General features: G+C 35.7%; 1 protein-coding gene across 5 annotated transcripts in view; it reads left to right on the forward strand.

The window, feature by feature from the left end:
- The window catches only part of WRN (WRN RecQ like helicase), a 146,141-nt gene that overhangs the window by 65,268 nt on the left and 56,184 nt on the right, over positions 1-24,689 (forward strand). For all 5 annotated transcript variants that reach the window (XM_015062676.3, XM_027077326.2, XM_027077325.2 and 2 more), the window contains 7 exons: positions 1,458-1,533; positions 2,990-3,057; positions 3,346-3,454; positions 4,006-4,074; positions 8,525-8,607; positions 12,221-12,327; positions 23,360-23,547. In XM_015062676.3, the coding sequence (XP_014918162.3) occupies positions 1,458-1,533; positions 2,990-3,057; positions 3,346-3,454; positions 4,006-4,074; positions 8,525-8,607; positions 12,221-12,327; positions 23,360-23,547 (700 nt within the window). The remainder of the gene's footprint in view (positions 1-1,457; positions 1,534-2,989; positions 3,058-3,345; positions 3,455-4,005; positions 4,075-8,524; positions 8,608-12,220; positions 12,328-23,359; positions 23,548-24,689) is intronic.

Raw genomic sequence — 24,689 nt, forward strand, 5'->3', positions numbered from 1 at the left:
CATATAATTAATAAGGTCCTAAAAACTTGTTATTAAGTCCCTTAGTGCTTTGGTCTTTATAAAGCATAATTCTTACTTTTAACAAAAGTGTCATAATAGAAATGTTGTGTTATTTGGCGCATATGGTGATGTGATGTGATGTGATGTGTATGTTATTTGGCGCATATGGTAATATATATATATATTATATATTATTCAAGAAATATATTTTATATTCAAAAAATTAATAGGAAATCATTAATAAGAATCCTTAATTACTTATATTAAACATTATCGTTAAAGACATAGATATAGTTTCTGTTCTTCAGGAATTTATTACTTAAAGCAAGTGGCACAATGTCAGACTGCAAAACAGACTAATTTTCATACTGTGTATGCCAACTATCATAAGGAATCCATGAAATGACCTCCTGTTATTCAAGCGTTAAGTAGCAGAATTCATTATGGCAAACCATGGGGTCTTCTCGTGAAGTAGAACACTCTCTAGAGTTAGATTCATCAGTGTTATAATGTAGGAAAATTAACATAAATATTGTAGGTGGAAAGTATATGAAGATGGTAAAGAAAGTGTTATTCTGTTTGTTTTCTTGTATTAAATCAAGACATAGTATCTTCAAATCAATTTAGTTCTCTATTTGGAATTGTTAAAGCTGAGAAGTATAATACGTTTTCATTTGTTTATAGGTAAATGGTCTTGATACTTTGCTCTTCTTGGCCACTCATGAACTGTTCAACCTGAGTAAAAAATAAAAATCAGTTGAGTAAAAGTTAACGTAACTCCATTGTGCTAGGCAGTTAAAATTTTGGCCAAAGATTTGGTGGAGTGGTAACTAAAATAAGATTTAATTTTATCTCTGGATTTTATTTGTGACCATTTAATTTCTGATTACTATTAATTGAAAGTTGGTTGTATTATGACATTTGCATTGGTATATTGCTTGCCATGGCTGGGTCTACATGTTACGTTTTAGAACTGTAGCAAATTCCAAAACATTGTTTTCTTATAGTGTTGGCAAAATATGAACCACTTTGTAGTAGAACAACACAGTTCTAATCCTTGGTATTAGGTAATAAAGTGTGTAACTGGAGTCATGACTAGTATCCAGAGGGCCAAATTAGTTGGATTTAAAAGACAGGAAACCGTAATCTTTGTTATTTATCACTGTATTCTTTAAAAAAAACATTTTTTGAGAGAGAGAGAGAGAGAGTGCACAGGGGAGGGGTAGACAGTGAGGGAGAAACACAGAATCCAAAGCAGGCTCCAGGCTGTGTCAGCACAGAGCCTGATGCATGGCTCAAACTCAACTGTGAGATCATGACCTGAGCCAAAGTCAGACGCCTAACTGAGCCACCCACGCGCCCCTCACCAAATTCTTTAAAAGAAGCCAATGAAATAAAAATTTTTATTCCCTATCACTTATATTTTAACGTAAATGCCATTTTACTTTTATTTTAAGACCATTCATTACCAGGACCTAATGAAATGCAAATTAATTTCCTCAAGAAGTACTTTGGCCATTCAAGTTTTAAACCGTGAGTATAATCTCTCCTAATTAAATTGCATATTCATAATTTTTTACACAAAGGAAAAATGGCAAATAGTCCATCCGTATAATAGTAATAGCACAACTTCACTGTAGTTTATATATTCCATACTGTATTTCCTGTGACTACAAAGTTATTTTAAAATAATATTTATATAAAATTCATATCTGCAAATTGTTTTTGTAAGAGAGGAAAATGGTTTTCTTTACCACAGAGAGTTCTGTGTAGAAACTAGTTTAAATACATCAATAAATTAATCTAACTTAACACTGACTTGTTTTTCATTAAATAAATATCTGTGTGTCTGTTTTGTACATCTTACTGTCCAAAGCATGCTGATATAATGGAAATTCATAAGACAACAGTTGGAAGAACAGTGATAATCTTACCAGTTTTAATGTATTCAAATGTATTTATGTCTAAGGGGCACATTTATAAGTATTAAAAGGAGATGAATAAAAATGAGATGAAGAACAAGTAAATTAATAAGAATGTAAAAATCTAGACTGGATTTTTCCTATTCTGGGAATTTAAAATTTAACCCATGGAGACATTTCTTTCCCTTTTTCTTTGATCTTAAATGGTTTTTTTATTAAACTATGTTCTACATACAGAAGAGTGCACATGAATGTACAGATGAATGAATTTTCACAAACTAGGCACCCTGTGTAACCAGCACTCACATAAGAAAAAATAGGTCATTATCAGCACATCAGAAGATCACCTTGCCTATTGATTTTTCCCTCAGTATTTTATTTAAAAATTTTCAAAGATACTGTAAAGTTGAAAGAATTTTTTTTACTATGAATACCTGTATATTCAACATTTTACTATCCTTGCTTTATCATGTATTCATCTGTCACCTCTCTATCCATTCCTTAATCTATCCAATTTTAAAAATGCATTTCAAGGTAAATTGTGGACACCATTACACATCTCCTTAAGTACTTCAGCGTATAAATCATTAACTATAGCTATATGTTTGTGATTTATTTCTTTGATGTAAAATTTACATACGAGGAGATGGTCAAACCAGCCTAAGCCTTTGGTCAAATATGGAACATTAAAGTCATTCCAGAAAGTTCCCTCATTTCCCTTCTCAGGCAGTCCTTTCCCTGGAGCATTTCTTTTATTTATTTTAAATCAATGATGATTCTATTGGATTTCTGGTACGAAACTTCGAATTTATTTTATACTTTTGATATATGTAATCAAATTTAATGCATATACCAATTGAAACTCGTAATTGTGAAATCAGCTTGAATGGGAGCTTGATCACATGGGACTCTGTTTTAAAGTTCCAGGGTTTATACATTTTTTGTATTGAAGCTCAAAAATGTAGAACAAATTCTGTTGGAGGTAGCGAAAAAACTAAACAGGTTTCAACTTGTCCTTGGGTTTTTTGTTAGTAAAACAAAATAGCCTTTTGCTTTTTACCCTGCAGGGTTCAGTGGAAGGTGATTCATTCTGTACTGGAAGAAAGAAGAGATAATGTTGTTGTGATGGCAACTGGTAAGCTATACTCAAGCAATAATGTAGTCCTCTAAAATATAAAACTTAAAGGTTTTCAAGGGTGTAATCTTTCACTGTACTCTCAAAATATAAATACAAATGCAAATGATTTAAAATTCAGAAGAGAGGGATCTGAGATTAGATGCTCAAATTTATGCACGAATTAGCTGTTAGGAGGATAAGAGGATAAAATGTTAGTGGTTCATCTCAGCCAACTATGTTGTAAGAAGAAATCAAAGTACCAAGTCTTTATTTTTATTTCTATCAGTGTATTATTTTTATTTCCAGGATATGGAAAGAGTTTGTGCTTCCAGTTCCCACCTGTGTATGTAGGCAAGATTGGCCTTGTCATCTCTCCTCTTATTTCTTTGATGGAAGACCAAGTACTCCAGCTTCAGTCAGTAATGTTTTCTTTTTCTTCCATGAAGGAAACATGTAATCTATCCTGTATGTTAAAATCTAGTTCCCCGTAACACATTTCTGTGAGTGTTGCTCTGTCTTTATTAGTGATACATGACCCTTTGGTGGAAGGACTTACCTTCTTTCTTGAGTTCTCTATAATCCAAGACTACCAGATGGCCCCAGTAAAAATTTGTGTAACGGCAAACTCTAAGCCAGTTTACATCCATATCTCAAAAGTCTTTTCTCTTTTGGTTACCCTTACTCTTTAGCTTGATATGAAGTGTATACATGGAAGTATAATTTTAAGTTACAGAAACATTTTAAACCTCTTTAATTTGAGCTTACAATCTTTTTGAAAAACCTGCCTTAACAACTTGCTTTCTCATATGGCCTTCGAAGGAATTTGTTTATTAAATCAGTGAGTTATAAAAAGAATGAAGATTGCAAAGAAGAGGATTGTTCATCATTGTTTCTTTATTCCTTAAGAATTAAGTTGATATTTGTAGTGTGTACATGACTCCAGAATATTTGTTTTTCTTCTTATAGAATGTCCAACATTCCAGCTTGTTTTCTGGGATCAGCACAGTCAAAAAATGTTCTAGAGGATATTAAATTGTGAGTAACTTATATGATTTCTGATTAGGTGGTTGTGTGTATGATATGTGAGAGAATTTTGTACACAAAAGATTTTTATTTAATTCATGGACAAAATGTTCCTGATTAAAAAATGTACTTTGTTTTTTATAGCACATTTACAGAACTGATAATTAAAAAAATTTTTAAGACTTAAAAGAAATCTATTATTTTTAGTTCTTGGACTCTGAATTTAGCATTGTCGTCTTAGAATTGTAAAATTTTGGTTTTGAAAGTAGAAGTAGGAGAGTATGTATCCAGTTTTGTCTCATTTTTACAGACGAAGTTGAGGCCCAGAGCGAGTAATTTGCCTGAAGTCACTCAACGAATTCATGGCTGAGCATGGACTGGATTCTAAATCTCTTGCCCCACCAGTCCTATCATAGCATAATTTCTAACAAGGAAAAATCTCACATACACACAAAAATATGTGTGTGTATGTATATTAACAATGTATATATTATTAATATACACACGTATACACATGTATTTACTGAGTTTTGATAAATGCATACAAATGTATAACCCAAACCCCTATCAAGATATAGAATGTTACTGTCACTCCAGAAAGTTCCTTCACGTCTCTTCCTATTTCATCTGTCGTTCTATCTCCATTCTAAAACGAACCACTAATTTTTTTCTACCATACTTTTGTCTGTTCTAGAACTTCATATAAATGGATTCATACAATAAAAACTTTTGTGTAAGACTTCTTTCATTCAGCAAAATGTTTTGAGAATCCTTCCTGTTGTTGCACGTATCCATAATTTTTTTGATGTATCAGAATGAAACGTCATCGTATGAAAAGACCACAGTTTGTTTTTTCATTTCCTCAGCAGTAGATGCCTAAGCTGTTTGTAGTTCAGGGCTACTACTAATAAAGCTTCTGTGAACATTCCTATAAAATCTTTTTTAGAACATATGTTTTCTTTCTTTTAAACATTTTAAATTACCTTTATTGAGGTATAATTGCAATACAATAATTTTTACATACTTAAAATGTGTAATTTGGTGAGTTTGACGTATAAATACCGACAAAACCATCACTGCAATCCAGATGCTGACCCTTTATCCATCATCCTCAGTGTTTACTTACACCCTTTGTAATGCATTCCTTTCACTTATTCCTACCTTGTCTACCCCACTCACCAGGTAACTACTGATCTACTTTCTGCCACTCTAGATTAGTTTATGTCTTCTAAAATTGCACATGAACAGAACCAGTCATACAGTATGTGCTCTTGTTTTGTCTGGTTTAAATCACACAGCATAATTACTTTGAGATTCATCCATGCTGTTACATGTATCAATAGTTCGTTCCTGTTTTATTGCTAACTAGATTACGTCATAAGGGTATTGTCATAATTTGTTTCATCTGTTCAACTGTTGATAGACATGGCATAGTTTCCAGTTTGGGGCTGTTACAAATAAAGCTGCTCTGAACATTTGTATGCAAGTCTTTGTATGGACATATGTTTTCATTTATGTGTTTATTGGTATGTGTTCATATGTGTTGATTGGTATAAACCAAGGAGTGGAATCACTGGATCATGTCGTGAGTATATATTTAACTTTTTTTTCTGATTGAGATAAGTTTACATAATAGTCAGCATTTTAACCATTTTATACAGTTCAGTGGCTTTTAGTACATCACAATGTTTTACAACCATCTAACCGTCTAATTCCAGAACATTTTCATCACTCCAAAAAAACCTCAGTATCCATTACTCAGTCACTCCCCAGTGTCCCCATCTCCCTCCCCCTTCAACCCCAACACCCTTTCAAACCACTAATCTACTTTCTGTTTCTATGATTTGCCTACTCTGGACATTTCATATAAATGGACTCCTACAGTATGTGGCCTTTTGTGTCTGGCTTCTTTCACTTAGCATTAGTTGTCAGTATTTTATTTCTTTTTATGGATGAATAATATTCCATTGTACAGACATAACATGCTTTGTTTAACCATTCATTCATGGTGGACATTTAGGTTGTTTCCACTTCTGGCTGTTATGAATAATTGTACTACAAACATTAGTGTGTAAGTTTTTATATGAAGATTGTTTTCATGCTTTTGTGTATATGCCTATTAGTGGAATTGCTGGGTCATAGGTAATTCTATGTTGACTTTTTAAGAAACTGCCAGACTTTGTTGAGAGTGATTTGTACCATTTTATATTCCCATTAGCAAGGTCTGAGAGTTCTAATCCCTCCTCCTCTCTGCCATTGCTTGGTATGGCCAGTCTTGATTTTAACCATTCTAATAAGATCTCAATGTGTTTTTAATTTGCATTTCTTTAATGACTACTGAATTTGAACATCTTTTCATGTCCTTTTTGGCCATCTGTAGATCTTCTTTTAGAACGCATCTGTTCACATCTTTTGCCCATTCTTTATCGTTGTCTTTTCCCTTACTGAGTTTTGGTAATCACTTATTTATTCTGAATACAAATTCTTTATTTGGTATATGCTTTGCCAACATTTCTAGTTTGTGACTTCTCTTGTCATTCTCTGAACTGTTCTTTTGAAGAGCAGCAGTTTTTCATTTTGAAGTCCAGCCTGTCAATTTGTTCTTTTATGGATTTTGCTTTTGGTGTGGAATCTAAGAAGCCTTTGCCTAACTCAGGATCACAGAGACTTTCTTTTATATTTTCTCCTAAAAGTGTTACAGTTTTAAGTTTTACATTTAGGTCTATAACCCATTTAATGTAAATTTTGTGTATTGTACCAGTTACTGATTACAACTTATTTTCTCTTAAGGATATCCAATTGGTTCCAGCTCTCTTTGTGGAAGATACTATCCTTTCTCTATTGAATTGCCTTTGTACCTTTGTCAAAAACAAAATGACTACATACATGTGGGTCTTTGGCTACAGTCTTTGTTCCATCAATCTGTTTGCCTATCTGGATTGGTGTCTTCATTACTGTAGCTTTGTAATAAGCCTTGAAATCAGGTAGTATAAGTCTTCTGATTTTGTTCTTTTATTTCAAAGTTTTTTGTCTTTTCTAGGTCCTTTGTATTTCCTTAAGTATTTCAGTATATGTGCTGCCAAAGTGAACATTCCATAAGTATTTCAAAATTACCTTTTCAACTCAAATGCCAGTGGAATTTGATTGGATTTTACCTTCAGTGTAGATTTGTGTTGAATTAGTTGTCTTTATAATTATTATTACTACATTACATTTAAGAAACTGAGGCACACTGAAGTTAAAATCACTTAGCTTGTAAGAAGTAGAATTGAGATTCAAACCTTGGGCAGGCTGACATCAGAACTTGTTATTTATACTGTTTTCCTATGTTAATTAGAATATTGAATTAATTTCATGAGATTAAAAGCATATCTATTTTGTTCCTAATTGTTTTGTTCCTAATTCCTAATAAAAGCACTATGCCTAGCACACAGTAGATGAAATGTTTTAAAGTCTTTTTATATAGGAAATTAAGTTTTCATTCTATTTAACTTTATGTCTTCACTTAGTAGAATGAAAAGGAGACTCTATATATTTTAAATGCCCTAGACCTAAACTTTATTACAAACATTGTTTACTTAGGATTCTGTCTGCCCAGAATAGAAAAAAGTCAAGCTAGCTTAAGCAAATAATGAATTTTATATTAAGGATATAGGAATGTCTCATGGGTCACACTGAACACGAATTAGCCAGCTGTTAGGAAGAGACTTTGAATTGGGTATCAAAAATACAATAAGGCTTTTTTTTATCCATGGACTCTCTGTGTCTCCTCAATTCTTCTCTCGGAGGAGATAAGCATTTTCTGCTTTTCTAGTCATAAGGTAGAGAAGACTGCCCTGCAGCTCCTTTTTTTCACAAATTATAGGTCTTGTCATTTGCAGAGACTGACTGGTTGTTCTTGGTTGGAACTCCAAATTCTAGGACAGAGACCAGTTGATGTGACATTGATACAGTGCTGAACTCTGAACTCTGGCCCAAGAAGATATATTTAGGCAAGAGAGCAAAATACGTAGGAGAAACATGGGCACTATGGATTTAATCATGGGGAGGGAGTCGGTGGTAGGATAATGGGTTGTAATTCTCCAAGAAGGAGGATGGTATGTGGGTGGATTGCCAACACGTAGAAGGTTTACCACAGGCTTAAGTGTTTAACTCAAACACTATAGTTTTGGGGCTAAACTGCTGGAAATCAGGACCTGGCTTCTAATGTCACCTTAATGCTGAGGACTTCCTGAGTACTCTTTGCCACTGTTTATTTTGATGTGTTGAAGTAGAATCAGAGAACTAATACATGTGGATATATACACATACTTGTAATGTTCATTTAGTTTTGAGTGGTATAATGTATTATTTAAAAATGTATCAGGTATTATGGTTTTAAGTTGCAATTCATTGGATGATTGTTTTCTTTATTGTAGTATATTTCCTTTTCTATTTCTTTTTTTGTTTGTTTATTTTTCAGAGGCAAATATCAAATTGTGTATGTAACTCCAGAATTCTGTTCGGGTAACTTGAGCCTACTCCAGCAACTTGAGGCTAATATTGGTAAGTGGTATGATAGGATCTTTTTATAAGTGCTTATTTAATTGAGTTATCCTTTAAAGTTAAATATATGAATGGATATTGGATTTCACTTCTGTTAAAGTTTATTTCAAACATTATTTCCTCCAGGAAATCTCTGACTTTGCAACTTGGTGTCTTCCTTGTCTTATTCTAAGTACCTAAAATTCCTTCTGCCATAGAAATTAGGCTCCTGTATTATAATTGCCTGTTTATAGATCTCTTTTCTTCTGCTAGACTATAAACATTTTGGGGGCAAAAATGCCCTAGCGCAGTGCCTGGCACACAGTAGGAATTTAAATGTATTGTTAAATAAATGTTGATTTTTAGATTCTGTGAAATTATAATTTCCTTTTTTTCATATTCTGCATCTGAATTAAATCAACATAGTTGTTCTCCACTCTTGTTCATGAGAATCACTTTTCAAACTTGAGAACAATGTAGTATCCTCCAAACCTGAAAATTCTGATTCAACATGCCTGTGGTGGGACCCTGGCCCCTGTGGTTTTTCATGAGTGATTCTGATTTGTAGTCAAGGTTGAAAACCACAGTAACTTTGATTATTTGCCACCAGCAAGTGTGATTTTAAAAAGTTAGATAGTAAGTCAGAGCTTATTTCCTAGAAAATGTAAATACAGAATTAGTCAACAGCTGGTGCCCTATTTTTTTTTTTTTGTACTTTAAAAATTTTTGTCTGCTTTTTTTTCCTTCTTGCTGGCTAGAATAAGCTATCCAAGAATTGCAATCATCGTGCAAACATTCAGCTCAACTAACCAGTCTTAGTTTTCTAATATTATTTGGTCTCACTGAATAATTATATATTAAAATAATTCTGGGTAGGTAAATTTTCAACATTGCAACATCTCATTTAATGGTTAGTAGCATATACTTCTAGGAATGCATTTAATAATTTTTGTAACAACTTAATGAAAACAAATTTGTGTCTTTTTAGAATGTATTAAATACCAACAAAAGAATGAGGGCAGAAGTTAACATTTGATTAAATACGTTATCAAAGATATTATCAGTATCGTATCCCTTACTGGCATGTTTTTGCCTTTCATGGAAGACAAATTGGGTGTGTCCTCTATTCAGTTGTGTGGAACTCTTAAGGATATTTCACTTCAGATTAAGCCTAAATACCCTAGGTGTAGGAATTTTATCGTTTTCTACCAAAAGCTGGATCTGTGTTCATGGGGAGCTGCTGCATATGTTGTTCCATTTCAATATTTGCTTTGTTTCTGTGATGGAGTTAATTAGTTATTAGCTTAAAAATTTGCTTAGATCCTTTGACAACTAGTTCTGATTCTCTATTTTTATTTTTTTGTAATGGATTAAATTATGAACACTGCAGTCATTAGAGCAGAATACTCTGCATAGGATGGATGAAAATGCTCGTTTTGGTTGACTCTCAATGTTGAACAAAAGGTCATAAATTCTTTTTGAAAGATTTTTCTTTGGCTTTTGTTTGCAGGAAATTGTAAAATGCTTGCAAAAGTGAATCTGCTCAGAATTCTGTTTGTACAGTAGTCTGACATTTAGCTAATCAGATTTATGCTTTTTATGTTACATTATTTAAGTAGTATGCATGTGTAACAGAAGCAGCAAACATAATGTTATATGGAGACTCCTTAAAACCAAACACACTTGTAATTGTCTTTTGACTTTAGAAATAAGGCTTGAGTGACAGATAAGCAAAATGAAATATGTATAGGACTTGGGCAGACACTTGGACTTGCAAATTTAAAGTAAAAATCGTTGGGGCGCCTGGATGGCTCAGTCAGTCAAGTGTCTGACTCTTGGTTTTGGCTCAGGTCATGATCTCATGGGCTGTGAGTTTGAGCCCCACATCGTGCTCAGCACTGCTGGTGTGGAGCCTGTTTGGGATTCTGTCTCCCTCTCTGTGACACTCTCTCTCTCTCTCTCTCTCTCTCTCTCTCTCAAAAATAAATAAACAAACATTAAAAAATATAAAGTTAAAGTTAGCAAAAGCTTGGTAAAACTGATGGTAAGGGACAAAGTTCAGCTCCATGAACAGGTATTTAGTCAAACTTACCATTTTTTTTTTCAAACCTATAATTTTAAGGAAGGTTTTAAAAGAGGAGCCATCATGTTTATTTTAACCTATTTCATTTAAAATCTGGGTCATTTAGTTTCTAAAGCCCAAATTAGTGGTAACATTGAATTTTTCCCAGTTACACAGTAGCAGCCAGAGAATTTTGATACTAATCAACCTGTATTCATATTTAGTAGGTTTACTGTTTTGCTTTCTCTTTCATCTCTGTTGTTATTTGGTAATCTCACTGAATTATAATTGTTTATTTGCTGGTCTGTCTCCTCGGGTGGAATCGTGAGCTTCTCCAGGTTACAGAGTACATTTTATTGATCTTTTCCTAGAAGAGTGTTTGGATCAGAGTGGGCATTTAATAACTGTAATAGTTTAGTGTTCTGTTTTTTTTTTTTTAATTCGGCTTTTATGCCAGGCCCTGTCTTAGCATTTTAAGTGAATGATCTAATTTAATCTTCAGAGTAAGTAAAAAATGTTAAGTACTATTATTTTCTACCTTTTATTTGTGGGAAATTGACCATCGGAAACTTAAGTAGCTTGTTTAAGTTAATACAAATGTTAGTGCTGGAGCCAGGTTCTGCATCCAGGTAGTCTGACTCTAGAGCACATATTTGTAATTGCCCTCCTAATGGCAGAAAATGATTAATACTCAAATAAGTATCAAGTGGTGATCATCTCCTTTGAAGGACAAAATTACTTTTGTCTTAAGTATTAATTTGGTAATGGAAGGCGAAAGCACTACTGTCATTACTTTGAAATATCTAAAGACATTTTAATGGATGGTTACACAATAAAGCCTGTTCTGAAATGTATTAGTACACACTATTGATTCTGTTTCAATGTGGGTGTGTGGTGGGGGGCAGAGTGGAGGGGTTGCTAGGGAAGGAAAGAACAAATTACGTTCCTTTTTACCTGCATGGTACATACTGAGATTTAGTTCTTACCATCTTACAATAGAAAATGTGGATGTCATCCTGTCTTCCAATATTGGCATTTCAGAGGAACTCTCTGCAGTATGATATGTGATCAGTCATGGACAATGATGTGCTTCATCTCAGTAGGAATGTGCTCTTTCTGTCTCTTTTGATAGCTAATCGATAAGATAAAATTGAAAGTATTACCAGAGAGAGAGAAAGAAAAGCAGCTCTTCTTTTTTAAGACAGTATCATTGCAAGTGGTTCATGAGTGATAGTTTTGAGGACAAAGTAATAGTAAGTAATTCATTTCTTTGAGGAATAATGATGAAAGCTGAAATCTAATAAATAATGTTGTTTGAATCAAATGTTTCCTTCTTTTATCCATGTGCCTTTATCCATGTTTCTCCCATCCTCTGTTTCATAATGATTTTTGGTGTTACCTGATGTTGTTTATGCTTATATTTTTATATGAACCAAATACTTTGATTTGAGTTATTTATTTTCCTTTCTGTGATATTTATATATTTGAAGTAAAGGTGATAATTGATTTAGATGAATTTATTGCTTCTTTTTAAACTTTATTTTCCCCATTTTTATATTTTTCACTTTCTAGGTATTACACTTATTGCTGTGGATGAGGCTCACTGTATTTCTGAATGGGGACATGATTTCAGGAATTCATTCAGGACTTTGGGCTCCCTAAAGAAAGTACTCCCCACGGTAAACTTGCCTAAAGTGCGGTGTCTTGAAATGACGTTCTTAACAAAGGAGAGTCCAGGATTGGGGAATTGTTATTAGGCTGAGGGCTTCTCTATGAAGGGCAAATGGATGGTGTAAGCAGAGGAAAGATTTTAAAAACATTCTGACTTTGACTTTCTTCTAAGGTTGGCATATAATTTATTGAGGTATACCACAAAGCAGAGATTGGTATACTTTTACTGAAAGAACCAGATAATAAATATTTTAGGCTTTATGGGCCATGTATGGTCTTTGTCCATATTTTTCTTTGTTTTTTTTCACAACCGTTTAAAAATGTAAAAACTGGGTCACCTGAGTGTCTCAGTAGGTTAAGTGTTTGACTTTTGCTCAGGTCATGATCTCTCAGTTCGTGAGTTCGAGCCCTGCACTGTCATTGCAGAGCTTGCTTGGAATTCTCTCTCTCTCTCTCTCTCTCTCTCTCTCTCTCTCTCTCTCTGTCCCTCCTACCCCCTCTCTCAAAACAAATAAATAAAGTTTAAACAGATGTAAAAATTATTTTCTTGTGGGCCATAACAAGGCTATGGGCCATATTTGACCTGTAGAACATAGACACTACTTAAAAAAAATTTTTTTTTAACATGTATTCATTTTTAAGAGATAGAGAGCATGAGTGGGGGAGGGCAGAGAGTGAGGGAGCCACAGAACCTGAAGCAGGTTCCAGGCTCTGAGCTGTCAGCACAGAGCCCAATCCTGGGCTTGAACCCACGAACTGTGAGATTGTGAGCTGAGCTGAAGTCAGACGCTTAACCAACTGAGTCACCCAGGTGCCCCGACAGACACTACTTGAGAACATGTTTAGGTCTCCCATGCTGTCTCAATGAGGTGTTATGTAATGTCCTTTTCCTCTAGGATGCTGTGAAAGCATGGTTATCTTTTCTTGCATCATATTGAAAACCTGAAAAATGAACTAAAGAGGTTTTAATAAAGTTTTTAGTATTAGAACTCCACTTCTTCCCTAATTATAAAGAAGAGCAAATTTCTAAATAAGTACATGAATGGCATGTTTTATATGAATGCCTTGAAAACTGAAAGTAATGGCAACAGTTTATTTTTTATATTAAAGAATTATGGATTCACAGGCAGTGGTAAAAAAGAAAAAATGTACAATGGGGGTCTGTGTACCTTTCACACAATGTCCCCAATGGTAACATCTTGCATAGCTGTAGTCCAATGTCAAAACTAGTTAGTCTCCACAGTTTATACTTACTTCACTGGTTTTATAAGTACGTGTGTGTGTGTGTGTGTGTGTGTGTGTGTGTGTGTGTGTGTGTGTGTGTTGTTCTGTACAATGTTATCCCATATGGAGATTTGTAAACTATGCCGGCAATCAAGATACAGAACTGCTCCATTAACACAAGCCTCCTGAAGCTGTTCTTTTCCAGCCATCCCCCCCATCCCCCCCCAACCCTAACTTCTGGTGACCACTCATCTGGTCTCCATCTTTATAAGTTTATTTTGAGAATGTTCTGTAAATGGAATCGTACAGTCTGTCACCTATTTTTATTGTCTTTTTCCACTCAGCATAATTCCCTTGAGATCCACCCAAGTTGGTGTGTAAATCAACAGTTCCGTTTTATTGCTGCATAGTATTCTATTGTGTGGCTGTACCACAGTTAGTTTAACCATTTGCCTGTTGAAGAACGTTTGTGTTGTTTCCAGTTTTTGCCTTTTACGAATAGTGCTGCTGTGACATTTGTGTACAACCCAGAAGTCCTTCATTTGGCAAGTGTGTAAACAAACTGTGACCATAAGTTTTTATTTCTTTAGGGCAGATGCCCAGGAATGCAGTTGCTGGTCCTATAGTAAGTGCATGTGTAGGTTTTTTTTTTTTTTTTTTTTTTTAATGTTTATTTATTTTTGAGAGAGAGAGCACGAGCAGAGGAGGTGCAGGGAGAGAGGGAGACACAGAATCCAAAGCAGGCTCCAGGCTCTGAGCTGTCAGCACAGAGCTGAACACACGGCTCAAACTCATGGACCGCAAGATCATGACCTGAGCGGAAGTTGGGCACTCAACCAACTGAGCCACCCAGGTGCCCCATATGTAGTTTTTTAAGGAACTGCCAAACTGTTTTCCAGAGTGGCTTTACCATTTTACATTCCTGCCAGCAGTGTTTGAGTGACTCAGTTTTTCTCCATCCTTGCCAGCATTTGGTGTTAGCCATTTTTTTTTAATGTTCATTTATTTTTGAGGGAGAGAGAGAGGGACAGAGAGAGGGATGGAGTGTTGGAGTGAAATGGAGGAGAGCAGAGAGAGAGGGAGACACAGAATCTGAAGCAGCCTCCAGGCTCCAGGCTCCAAGCTGTCAGCCCAGAGCCCAATGCAGGGCTCAAACTCATGAACCACGAGATCATGACCTGAGCCGAAGTTGGATGCTTAACTGACTGAGCCACCCAGTTGCCTCTGTGTTAGCCATTAAATACAGTTTTTTAAAAAAATCTTATTTTAGAGAGAGAGAGCATGAGCAGGAAGAGAGGCTGAGGGGGAGAGAGAGAGAGAATCTTAAGCAGGCTTCATAACCAGTACAGAGTCCCACCTGGATCTTGATCCCATGACCCTGGGATCAGGACCTCAGCTGAAAGCAAGAGTCAGACACTCAACTGGCTGAGCCACCCAGGCACCCCATATATGGTTAGCCATTTTGATAAGTGTGGAGGATTAGCCTGTTGTGTTTTTAATTTGCATTTCTTTAATGGCTGATGATGACATCTTATATACTAATTGCCTCTTTTGTGAAATGCCTGATTTAATTGGATTTGTTTATTTATTTATGTATTTATTTTTACTATTGAAAGTGTTTTATTGTAGATAGGTACGAATCCTTGGTCAGATACATGGTTTGTAAATATTTTCTTCCAGTTTGTAGCTGTTTTTTCATTTTCTTCAAAGTGTTTTTCACATGGCAAACATTTTTAGTGGTGATAAAGTCCAGTTCATCAGTTTTTTCTTTCATTGTGCTCTCCACCTAACCCTAGATCCTGAAGATTTCAAGTCCATGATGCATTTTGAGTTATATTTCGTGTAATGTGTGAGGTTTAGATTGAGGTTCATTTTTTTGCCTGTAGATGTCTATCTAGTTGCTTGAAACCAGTTGTTGAAATGTCTGTCTGTCCCTCTTCTATTGAACAGCTTCTGACACTTTGTTAAAAATCATTTGGGTATATTTGGATGAATCTATTTCTGGGTTCTCTAGTCTACTGTATTAATTTTGAATGAATAAAAAAGGTCGACTTATGTTTAGGTTTGCCACATAGTAGTGAAGCTATCACGTATGTCGTCAGAGTCCAAGATTTAACAGTTGTGTGACTAAACTTAGAAAAACAGAGATTGTAAAAAAAAGAAAGAAAGAAAGAAAGAAAAGAAAGAAAGAAAGAAAGACTGAGATTGTTATTCTTTTGGTAGAGTGTAGTTCATTTCCATTGCATATTAATTATGCTTCTAGGTAGCAAAATTTTTTTTTACGTTTATTTTTGAGAGACAGAGAATGAGCAGGGGAGGAGCAGAGAGAGAGGGAGACAAGAATCTGAAGCAGGCTCCAGGGACTGAGCTGTTAGCACAGAGCCCAACATGGGGCTCAAATTCATGAACTGTGAGATCATGACCTGAGCTGAAGTTGTACACTTAATCAACTGAAGCACTCAGGCTCCCCTCGGTAGCAAAATTGAGAGCTTCTTTTTGTTAGCTCTTCTCATAAAAATTTGGTTAGAACAGACATTAAAATAAAATAAAATAAAGTAAAGTAAAAACAAGAAAAAAACTTGAATGTACCAGTTACAAGTATATACTGAGAGAGAATCAAACTAGACTGAATTGAGCTCCAACTATGGGACTGGCCCTGGGGTCGATGCTTTCGTCTTGGTTAAGCCTCACAACAAGCCAGCAAGATTATTATCTTGATTACCTTCTTGAAACAGTTTTTCACCTGTCACCAAGTTAGCAGATTCTCCTGGTTCTCTTCCTTCCTTCCTGTCTCTTCATACTCTGCTTGTTTCATCTAAGCTCCCTGCACTTTTAACATTGGCCTGCCTGAAACCTTAGTCCTTGGACTTAATTCTCCTCCTTATTTGCACTTGCCCACCTAGGTCATTTGATCTAACATACGGCTTTAAATACCATCTATATGTTGACAGCTCCCAAATTTATATCCCCCGACTCAGTTAATACCAGCAAGGTGTGAGTGATCCAGTTTCTTTGCCTCCTTGCTAGCATTTGGTATTATCACTATTTTTTATTTTAACCATTTTATAAAATACACACACACACACACACACACACACTTATTTAAATGTAACTGCCTACTCAACATCTCTCTACTTAGATACTTAATAGACATTTCAAACTTCCTCTTGAGAGAGAGAGGTAGAGAGCAAGCATGGGCAGAGAAAGAGAGGGAGACAGAATCCCAAGCAGGCTTCACACTGTCAGCACAGAGCCTGTTGTGGGACTCGAACTCACCAACTGTGAGACTGTGACCTAAGCTGAAACCAAGAGTCAGATACATGACCGACTGACCCACCCATGCACCCCTCCCCCATGTCATTTAATAGCAGCCTATCCTTCTGGTGCTCAGGCCAAAAATTTTCAACTCTTCAAGGTTCCTGGGTGGCTCAATCAGTTAAGCGTCCAACTCTTGATTTCCGTTCAGGTCATGATCCATGGTTCGTTCCTGAGATAGAGCCCTGAATTGGGCTTCTCACTGGCAGTGCAGAGCCTGCTTGGAATTCTCTTCCTCTTTTCCCTCTCTCTCTCTCTCTCTCTCTCTCTCTTTCTCTGCCCTTCCCTCACTCTCTCTCAAAATAAATAAACTTAAAAAAAATTTTCAACTCTTCCTTTTTTCTCATACTCTACCTCCCCCATGTTTATGTATTTATTTATTTTAAACATTTTTATTTATTTATTTTTGAGAGGCGGTGGCCAGAGGGGGGCGGGTGCAGAAAGAGAGAGGGAGAGAGAGGATCCCAAGAGAGAGGATTTGTTAGGACAGAGCTCAACTCAGAACTTGAACTCATGACCTGAGCTGAAATCAAAAGTCAGGTGCTTAACCCACTGAGCCACTTGGACGCCCCTCCACCCATTTAAACAGTGAGGAAATCTCATGAGATCTTCAGGATATGTACAGAATCTAATAATTTCTGTCTTGATCTCTGTCACCGCCCTGGTACCAGCCACCATCTCCATCTCCCTGCAGCAGTAGCCTCCTCGTTGGTCTTCCTCCTTCCACTCTTTCCCTCTTTCAGTCTATTAACCCAGCATCTAGAGTGATCCTTTTAGAATAAGTCAGATAGGTTATGTCTTCTGCTGAAAATCCTCTAGCAGTGGACCTTTTCTCTCTAAATAATGACAGAACTCACTACCATGTCTTATGTGGTCTGGTCTTTCATCTTGTCTTTGACTTGATTCTCTACTTGTCTCCTCATTTGCTGCATCCTGACCACATTCTCTTTGATATTCTTCAACGGAGCATGCTCTCGCGATAGGGCTTTGTTCCTGCTCTTCCCTCTCCCTGAATACTCTTCACCCAGATAATTCACATGCGGTGATCCCTTACTTCTCTCAGGTCTTTGCTGAAATACTACTTTTTCGTTTAGACCTCCTGGGCCACCATATTAAATTTTTAAATCAATTCCTCCCTCCAACATTTCAATATTCCCCTATTCCTTTGCTATTTTTTAAAAGCACTTACCACTGTTTAAGTTACTGTGTTACATTTTGTCTATTGTCTGTGAGTCCCCACTAGGATATTCTCTGTGGGGACAGGCTGTTGATAATCTTGCTCGTATCATCAAGAATAGGACTGGGCACATAGTGGATGCTCCATAAAATACTTGGTTAAATGAATAAATGAATTCTGATGAGAAAGCCAAGAATCAGAGAAGTCCCCTTCCCACGTGGATAGTGGTGGAGTTGGGCCGTAGTTTCACAGTGGGACACTGCTAGTTTCTCAAACAAGTGATTTGAAAGAAGTAAAAAAACCATAGGTATAGTTTCTGCTCTGAAGTAGCTCATAGTCCAATAAAGGAGTTTAGATCTGTACCTATAAAAGTAGAAACAATAGTACCAAACAGTAAATGGTGTGTGGAACAGTACAAATATTAATAGAATAAATATAGAATTAGTTTAGATTAATAATAGACTAATAATAGATTAATATAGAATTAATATAGAATTCTATAGAATTAATATAATAGAAATATTAGCAGTGTTAATAGTAGTAGTATAATAGAGGAAAAAGATATATGTGTGGTAAAAGTCAGTGGGTTCAGTGTGCCTCAAGGTCTGCTTTCCATTAATTTAGAATGGTTTAAAGTAAGCTTTTGGAAAATAGGAAGATTGCTTTCTGTAATCCTTTCCCAGGCCTTTGATTCCAAAAGGATTGTGTTAGAGGAGTTTTAAGTATTTTATGCAGTTCTTAAACACTTTTCAGTGGTGAGTTAAATCTTTTATTATATCTGGCTGTGGACTCCATTGGATCATTTTCATTTCTTGTGATGGTTCAGTATAGCACAGAGTGTTTGTCAAGCAATGGCTGAGAAAACCTTTCCCCCTAGTGTTTTCACAAATCCTGCTGATTAGCTAGGTGGCGAGAAATGCCACCTGGTGGTTGTAGGACTCTCATTTTCCTCACGGTTGTCTGTGCTTTTCTCCTCTTTCTAGTTACAGTCACACTGGGACAGCTGATGCAGCTTCACACCATATGATTTCAATGAGTTTAAAAATAGCAAAGAAATCACTAAACCACTTGGCATAAAGATTCCCATGTGGAGAGAATGAGACAAAGTGAGTCTCAGAAAGAGCAACCAGGCAGAAAGCTATACACCAGTCTTAACATTCTCTAAGATTCAAGGAGAAGGAACCGTGAGATCCGTGAGACATGTTGATTCTTTCCATTCCTCCCTCCCCCAGCCTTTCCCAAAGACGGCATGCAGGCACTCAGTAATTACTTGGACTGAGTGAATGGCTGCATGAATGAAGCATGATATTATGCAGTACCAAGTGAGAATTAGCAACACGACCCAAATTTAGAAGCAGATGGAATAGTCATACTTCTCTGGATCTGTAGGTGCTATACCATTGAAGTCTAGGACTGAATCATTCCTAAATATATAGTCATAAGATTAACTTACATTTTTTGCCTGTTTTAACAAAACCTGGTACTTATTTCCAAAGAAGCCAAATTTTCCAACTTAAAGAGTAAGAGTTTTCATGAATTAAGAACTTGATATGACTAGGTGACACCATAATTTATTGCCTAAATCAGTTTGCTTTGGAATGTTAGAGATTACAAGCTATTAATATTTATGCTGTGAAGACAGCGTAAACCAGAGTGTCCCTGGAAACCAGGATGTGTGATCACCTGTCTCATAACCAGCCTGTGTGCTATTTCCAGGCTTCACTCTCATTTATAAATTTTAAACATCATAAGGTACCACAGACTTCTAAGAGAACAGATTCTATTCATTTCTGAAGTGGAAGGAAATAACTATTTTCTTTTAATTTAATGTATTCCAGGGACACCTGGGTTGCTCAGTTGGTTGAGCGTCCGACTTTGGCTCGGATCATGATCTCACAGCCTAGGGGTTGGAGCCCCACATTGGGCTCTGTGCTGACAGCTCAGAGCCTGGAGCCTGCTTCGGATTCTGTGTCTCCTTCTCCGCTTCTCCCCTGCTCGTGCACTAGCTCTCTCTCTCTCTCTCTCAAAAATAAATATTAAAAAATTTTTAAAAATTAATATATTCCATTACTTCTATTTTCTAGTTGTGGAAGCAGCATTCTTAACTGTGACTGGCTTTCTAGAGTGCTTGAGGCAAAAGAGTGCATTTACGGTGATTTTTTATCATTAGCGGGTCGCTGGCATAGGGCATTTCTAGTGGCAACATGGGAATTTTGAGTTAGAAGAGAGTCTAACATTGTGGAGCCCAGTACATATCATATTTTAGAGAAAAAAACCGAGGCCAAGAGAAGCCCTCGCCAAAGTCAGTGGCAAATCTTGGATTAGCGCCTAGGGCTCTGGAGTTCTTGTATAGAATTCTTTCCCATTATGCGATGACAACATCAGTAATGGCTGAAACTTTTCGGGTGCTTACTGTGTACCATGCATTATGTGCAGCACATTACATGTCCTGTTGTCCTCTGGTCTTCACAGTGACTTTATGAGATTGCTGTTATTGTTGCCATTTTGTAGATGAGGAAACCAAAGTTTAGAGAGTGAAATAAACAGCTCAAAATCTCACACCTCGTTAGTGACAAAAAAGACAGGATTTGAACTCGGGCAACTGACTACACCAGATATTTTTCACTACCATGCTGCTCTTTTGCCTGATTTTTCTATTAACTTCTTCAAGAGGTGTCCTGTTCCATTGCTTAATTTCTTATTTTCAGAAATGCATTGCCTATTCACTCATACATTATACTGTTTAGAAAAACAGACCATACCCTCTTATTCTTTGTATCCTGAAAACATCTGTCTTTCTCTGCATATGTAGTTAAGCAACAAGTATTTTCTTAGTGCATTTATGAATTGTTTGAATAAAGCACTTAAATTGATGAAAATGCTTTGTTGTTGTAAGGGTGAGAAGACATTCCTCAGGGCACCTGGGTGGCTCAGTTGATTAAGCATCAGACTTCAGCTCAGTTTGTGAGTTCAAGCCCCGTATTGGGCTCTGTGCTGATAGCCCTCACTCACTCACACTCTGTCTCTTTCTCTCAAAAAAAAATAAATAAACATTAAAAAAAAAAAAGTGAGAATGTACATGTCCTAGGAGCTTCTAATGTTTGAACTTCCCATATATATGTATATATATTCTCTAAGCTTGGTTAGAAAAACTAAATTCTTTATAAATTGGCCTATTCATTTATAAGTTGTTATAGATGGCACTCTCTAACTTCAGAGAACAGTCTGATTATAAGCCAAAACTCAAGGAAGTTAATTTGGGGGTTAATTTTTAAATAATTTAATTAAAAATTTTAAATTTAATTAAAACATTTAACGATATTTAACACATTTAGGGGCACCTGAGTGCTCAGTTGGTTAAACATCCAACTCTTGGTATCAGCTCGGCCCCATAATCTTGCGGTTTGTGGGTTCGAGCCCCATGTTGGACTCTGTGCTGGCAGCATGGAGCCTGCTTGGGATTCTCTCCCCCCACCCCCCACCCCGCTCTGCTCGAGAGAGAGGTTGCTCTCAATCTCTCTTTCTCTCTCTCAAAATAAATAAATAAACATTAAAAAATACTTAACACATTTAAATAATTTCATAGAATTTAAGTATAGAGAATGCAAAAATGCAAATAACTGGGTCACACTGGTTGTGGTCTCTTTTTTTTTTTTTTCCATTAAAAAAAACTACTTCCAGACTTCATTTTTTTATATGAGCTTTGAGATAATTAAAAAAAATTTTTTTATAATGCTTATTTATTTTTGAGAGAGAGAGTGCAAGCTGGGGAGAGGCAGAAAGAGGGAGACACAGAAACAGAATCAGGCTCCAGGCTCGGAACTGTCAGTAGAGAGCCCAACGCAGGGCTTGAACCCACAAACCGCAAGATCATGACCTGAGCCCTAGTCGAATGCTTTAACCACCTGAGCCACTCAGGTGCCCCGAAATAATTTTTAATTCAGTAAAACTATATTGATTGTAAAAGTACTTTGTAGTGTTTAGTAAATTGTATCTTGTTTTCCAAATTCTATAATTGCTTTTTTACAAATTGCCCATAAACTTTCACTTACATGAGAATGCTTGCTTAAACTGATTTGTGAGTTACATGCAGGGCATCTAAAGAGCTATTTTCTGAGGATATCATTTATTTTGTTTGTAAGAGACCACAAAAAAGTATTTTTAGAAAGTTGTATTCTTGGATATAGAACAGCTTAATGATTTAGGAAGAACTTGAAGACTTACTCCATTTTTTTCTGAATATAAAATAATAGTATAATTAATTATAGCTCCCTGTGATAATAGGGACAAAAATATTGAATATAGTTTCATGGGAGGTATATTGTTATCCTACTTTAGAATTTCTGAAAGATTACATGTTCATGTTTTTCTTAGTACCTTGCATGTCTCCTGTTTTGGCTGCTGACCTTATAAGTTAGGTCTTTTCTAGACTAAAAATAGAACATGAGTTGGTTGCTCAAGGAACCAATTAATAATAGATGTTTCATTTTATGTACTCCTCTTATGTATTGTATGCAATCATTAACTTGGTGAACTGGAGAGAGGTTATCCAGGTCATTAAGAGCTGTGTTTCTAGATCTGAGAAGCCGTAAACCGATATATACAATATAGGAGACAAAAAAAAAAAAAACTTACTGCTTTGTATAGTTAGATTTTCAGTGAATGAAAGGGTTTATGATTTGTGAATCACAGATTAATAAAAAATAAGGTATGACGTATGACTTGTACCAGCACTATTATAAATATAATAAATGTTTACAAAATAATAAATGAAGAGTTAGATAGCTAATAAGTAGGTAGATTGTATTGAAAAATCGTATGGATTTAGTGTTTTATTTAAGTGATTTATGATTTTTTTAAGATTTTTTTAATGTTTATTTTGAGAGAGTGAGTTCGTGTATGCACACAAGTGAGGGAGGTGTGTGTGAGAGAGAGAGAAATGGTGGTGGGAGAGGGAGAGAGAGAAAGAGAGAGAGAATCCCAAGCAGGCTCCTCACTGTCAATGCAGAGCCTGATGCAGGGCTTGATCTCACAAATGGTGAGATCATGACCTGAGCCAATGTCAAGAGACAGATACTTAACCAACTGAGCCACCTAGGTGCCCCAAATGATTTCTGATTTTTAAAAAGTAAATGTATGATGAAGGCTGAGAAACAAGTAAGTAGGAAGTTTTCTTTTTCTTCTTTGAAAAAGTAATTTTAAAGTTATATTTTTAACATTGTTCCTCATATAATTGTTGTACAGTCTCTATGTAAGAAGGTGGTAGAAATGTTAGGAAGTAATGAGTGCTCTCCTTTCTGACAAATCAGTTTTATTCCATTTAGGTTCCAATTGTTGCAGTCACTGCTACTGCAAGTTCTTCAATCCGGGAAGACATTATACATTGCTTAAAACTGAAGAATCCTCAGATTACCTGTACTGGTTTTGATCGACCAAACTTGTATTTGGAAGTTGGACGAAAATCAGGAAACATCCTTCAGGATCTAAAGCAATTTCTTGTCCAAAAGACAAGGTGAAGAATTCATGGTTGATAAATTTTGGTGAACTATTTCCTTCTTAAATTTTTGTTTTATTTATTTATTTTTTACTATTTTCTTCTAATTCATATTTAACATATTTCAAATTCTACTTAGCTTTGATTCAAGTCAAGTGTGATGTCATATTAACAAGACAGTGACTGAGTAAATAGCCTATTTCTGAAGTCAGAAACTAATTCATCTGGTATTTTTCTACTTAATTTTACTTGAACAGGATATATGCTCTTTTTTTTTTTTTTTTTTAACTAAACTTTACACCCAATGTGGGGCTTGAACCAATGATCCTGAGATCATGAGTCACATGTTCTACTGACTGAACCAGCCAGACACACCGATACTCTTAATAATTGATACGTAAACAACAAAAAAAAACTGAGTCTTTTATCTGAATTCTATCTAGTTTGCTAATTATGTGACTAATTGAGTATTAGGGAATTTTATTTATTTATTAAACAAAATTTTTTTAATGTTTATTAATTTTTGAGAGAGAGAGTGTGCAGGGGAGGGGCAGACACACACACACACACACACACAGAATCTGAACTGTCAGCACAGAGCCTGATTTGGGCCTTGAACCCACAAACCGTGAGATCATGACCTGAGCAGAAGTCAGACACTCAACCTACGGAGCCACCCAGGCACCATGAGTATTAGGGAATTTTAAAAGCCATCTTATTGATAAGTACTTTTGAGCCCTTACTATGTGCCAAGGACTCTCGTAGGTGCTTTAGGTAAATGATGTAGTAATCCTTGTAACTGCTCAATAAGCTACATATTATTTTCATTTTACTGATGAAGAAACTGTCACTAGTACTTTGTCCTGTTTTGTTTGGAGGCATTTTATATATATGCTAAGAAGCTTTCCTTTGCCTTATTTCCCTGATCTGTCTCGTTGGTGAAAATCTTATAACTGTCATGTTATGAAATGTGTTAAGTCAGAATTCATGAAAATAATGTTTGTCCTACCAACACAAAGATAAAACAAATCTAGGCAAATAGAGTTTAAAGAACATCATTAGTTTCTTCCTTAAGGACTACTGGGGTCCTTTAGGATGAGTTTTAATGTAGGATTTGTTATTGGCTGGATTGTACTACATTTAGATTAAAACAAGAAAGT

This window comes from Acinonyx jubatus, chromosome B1, assembly GCF_027475565.1.
Source record: "Acinonyx jubatus isolate Ajub_Pintada_27869175 chromosome B1, VMU_Ajub_asm_v1.0, whole genome shotgun sequence".
NCBI classification, from domain to species: domain Eukaryota; kingdom Metazoa; phylum Chordata; class Mammalia; order Carnivora; family Felidae; genus Acinonyx; species Acinonyx jubatus.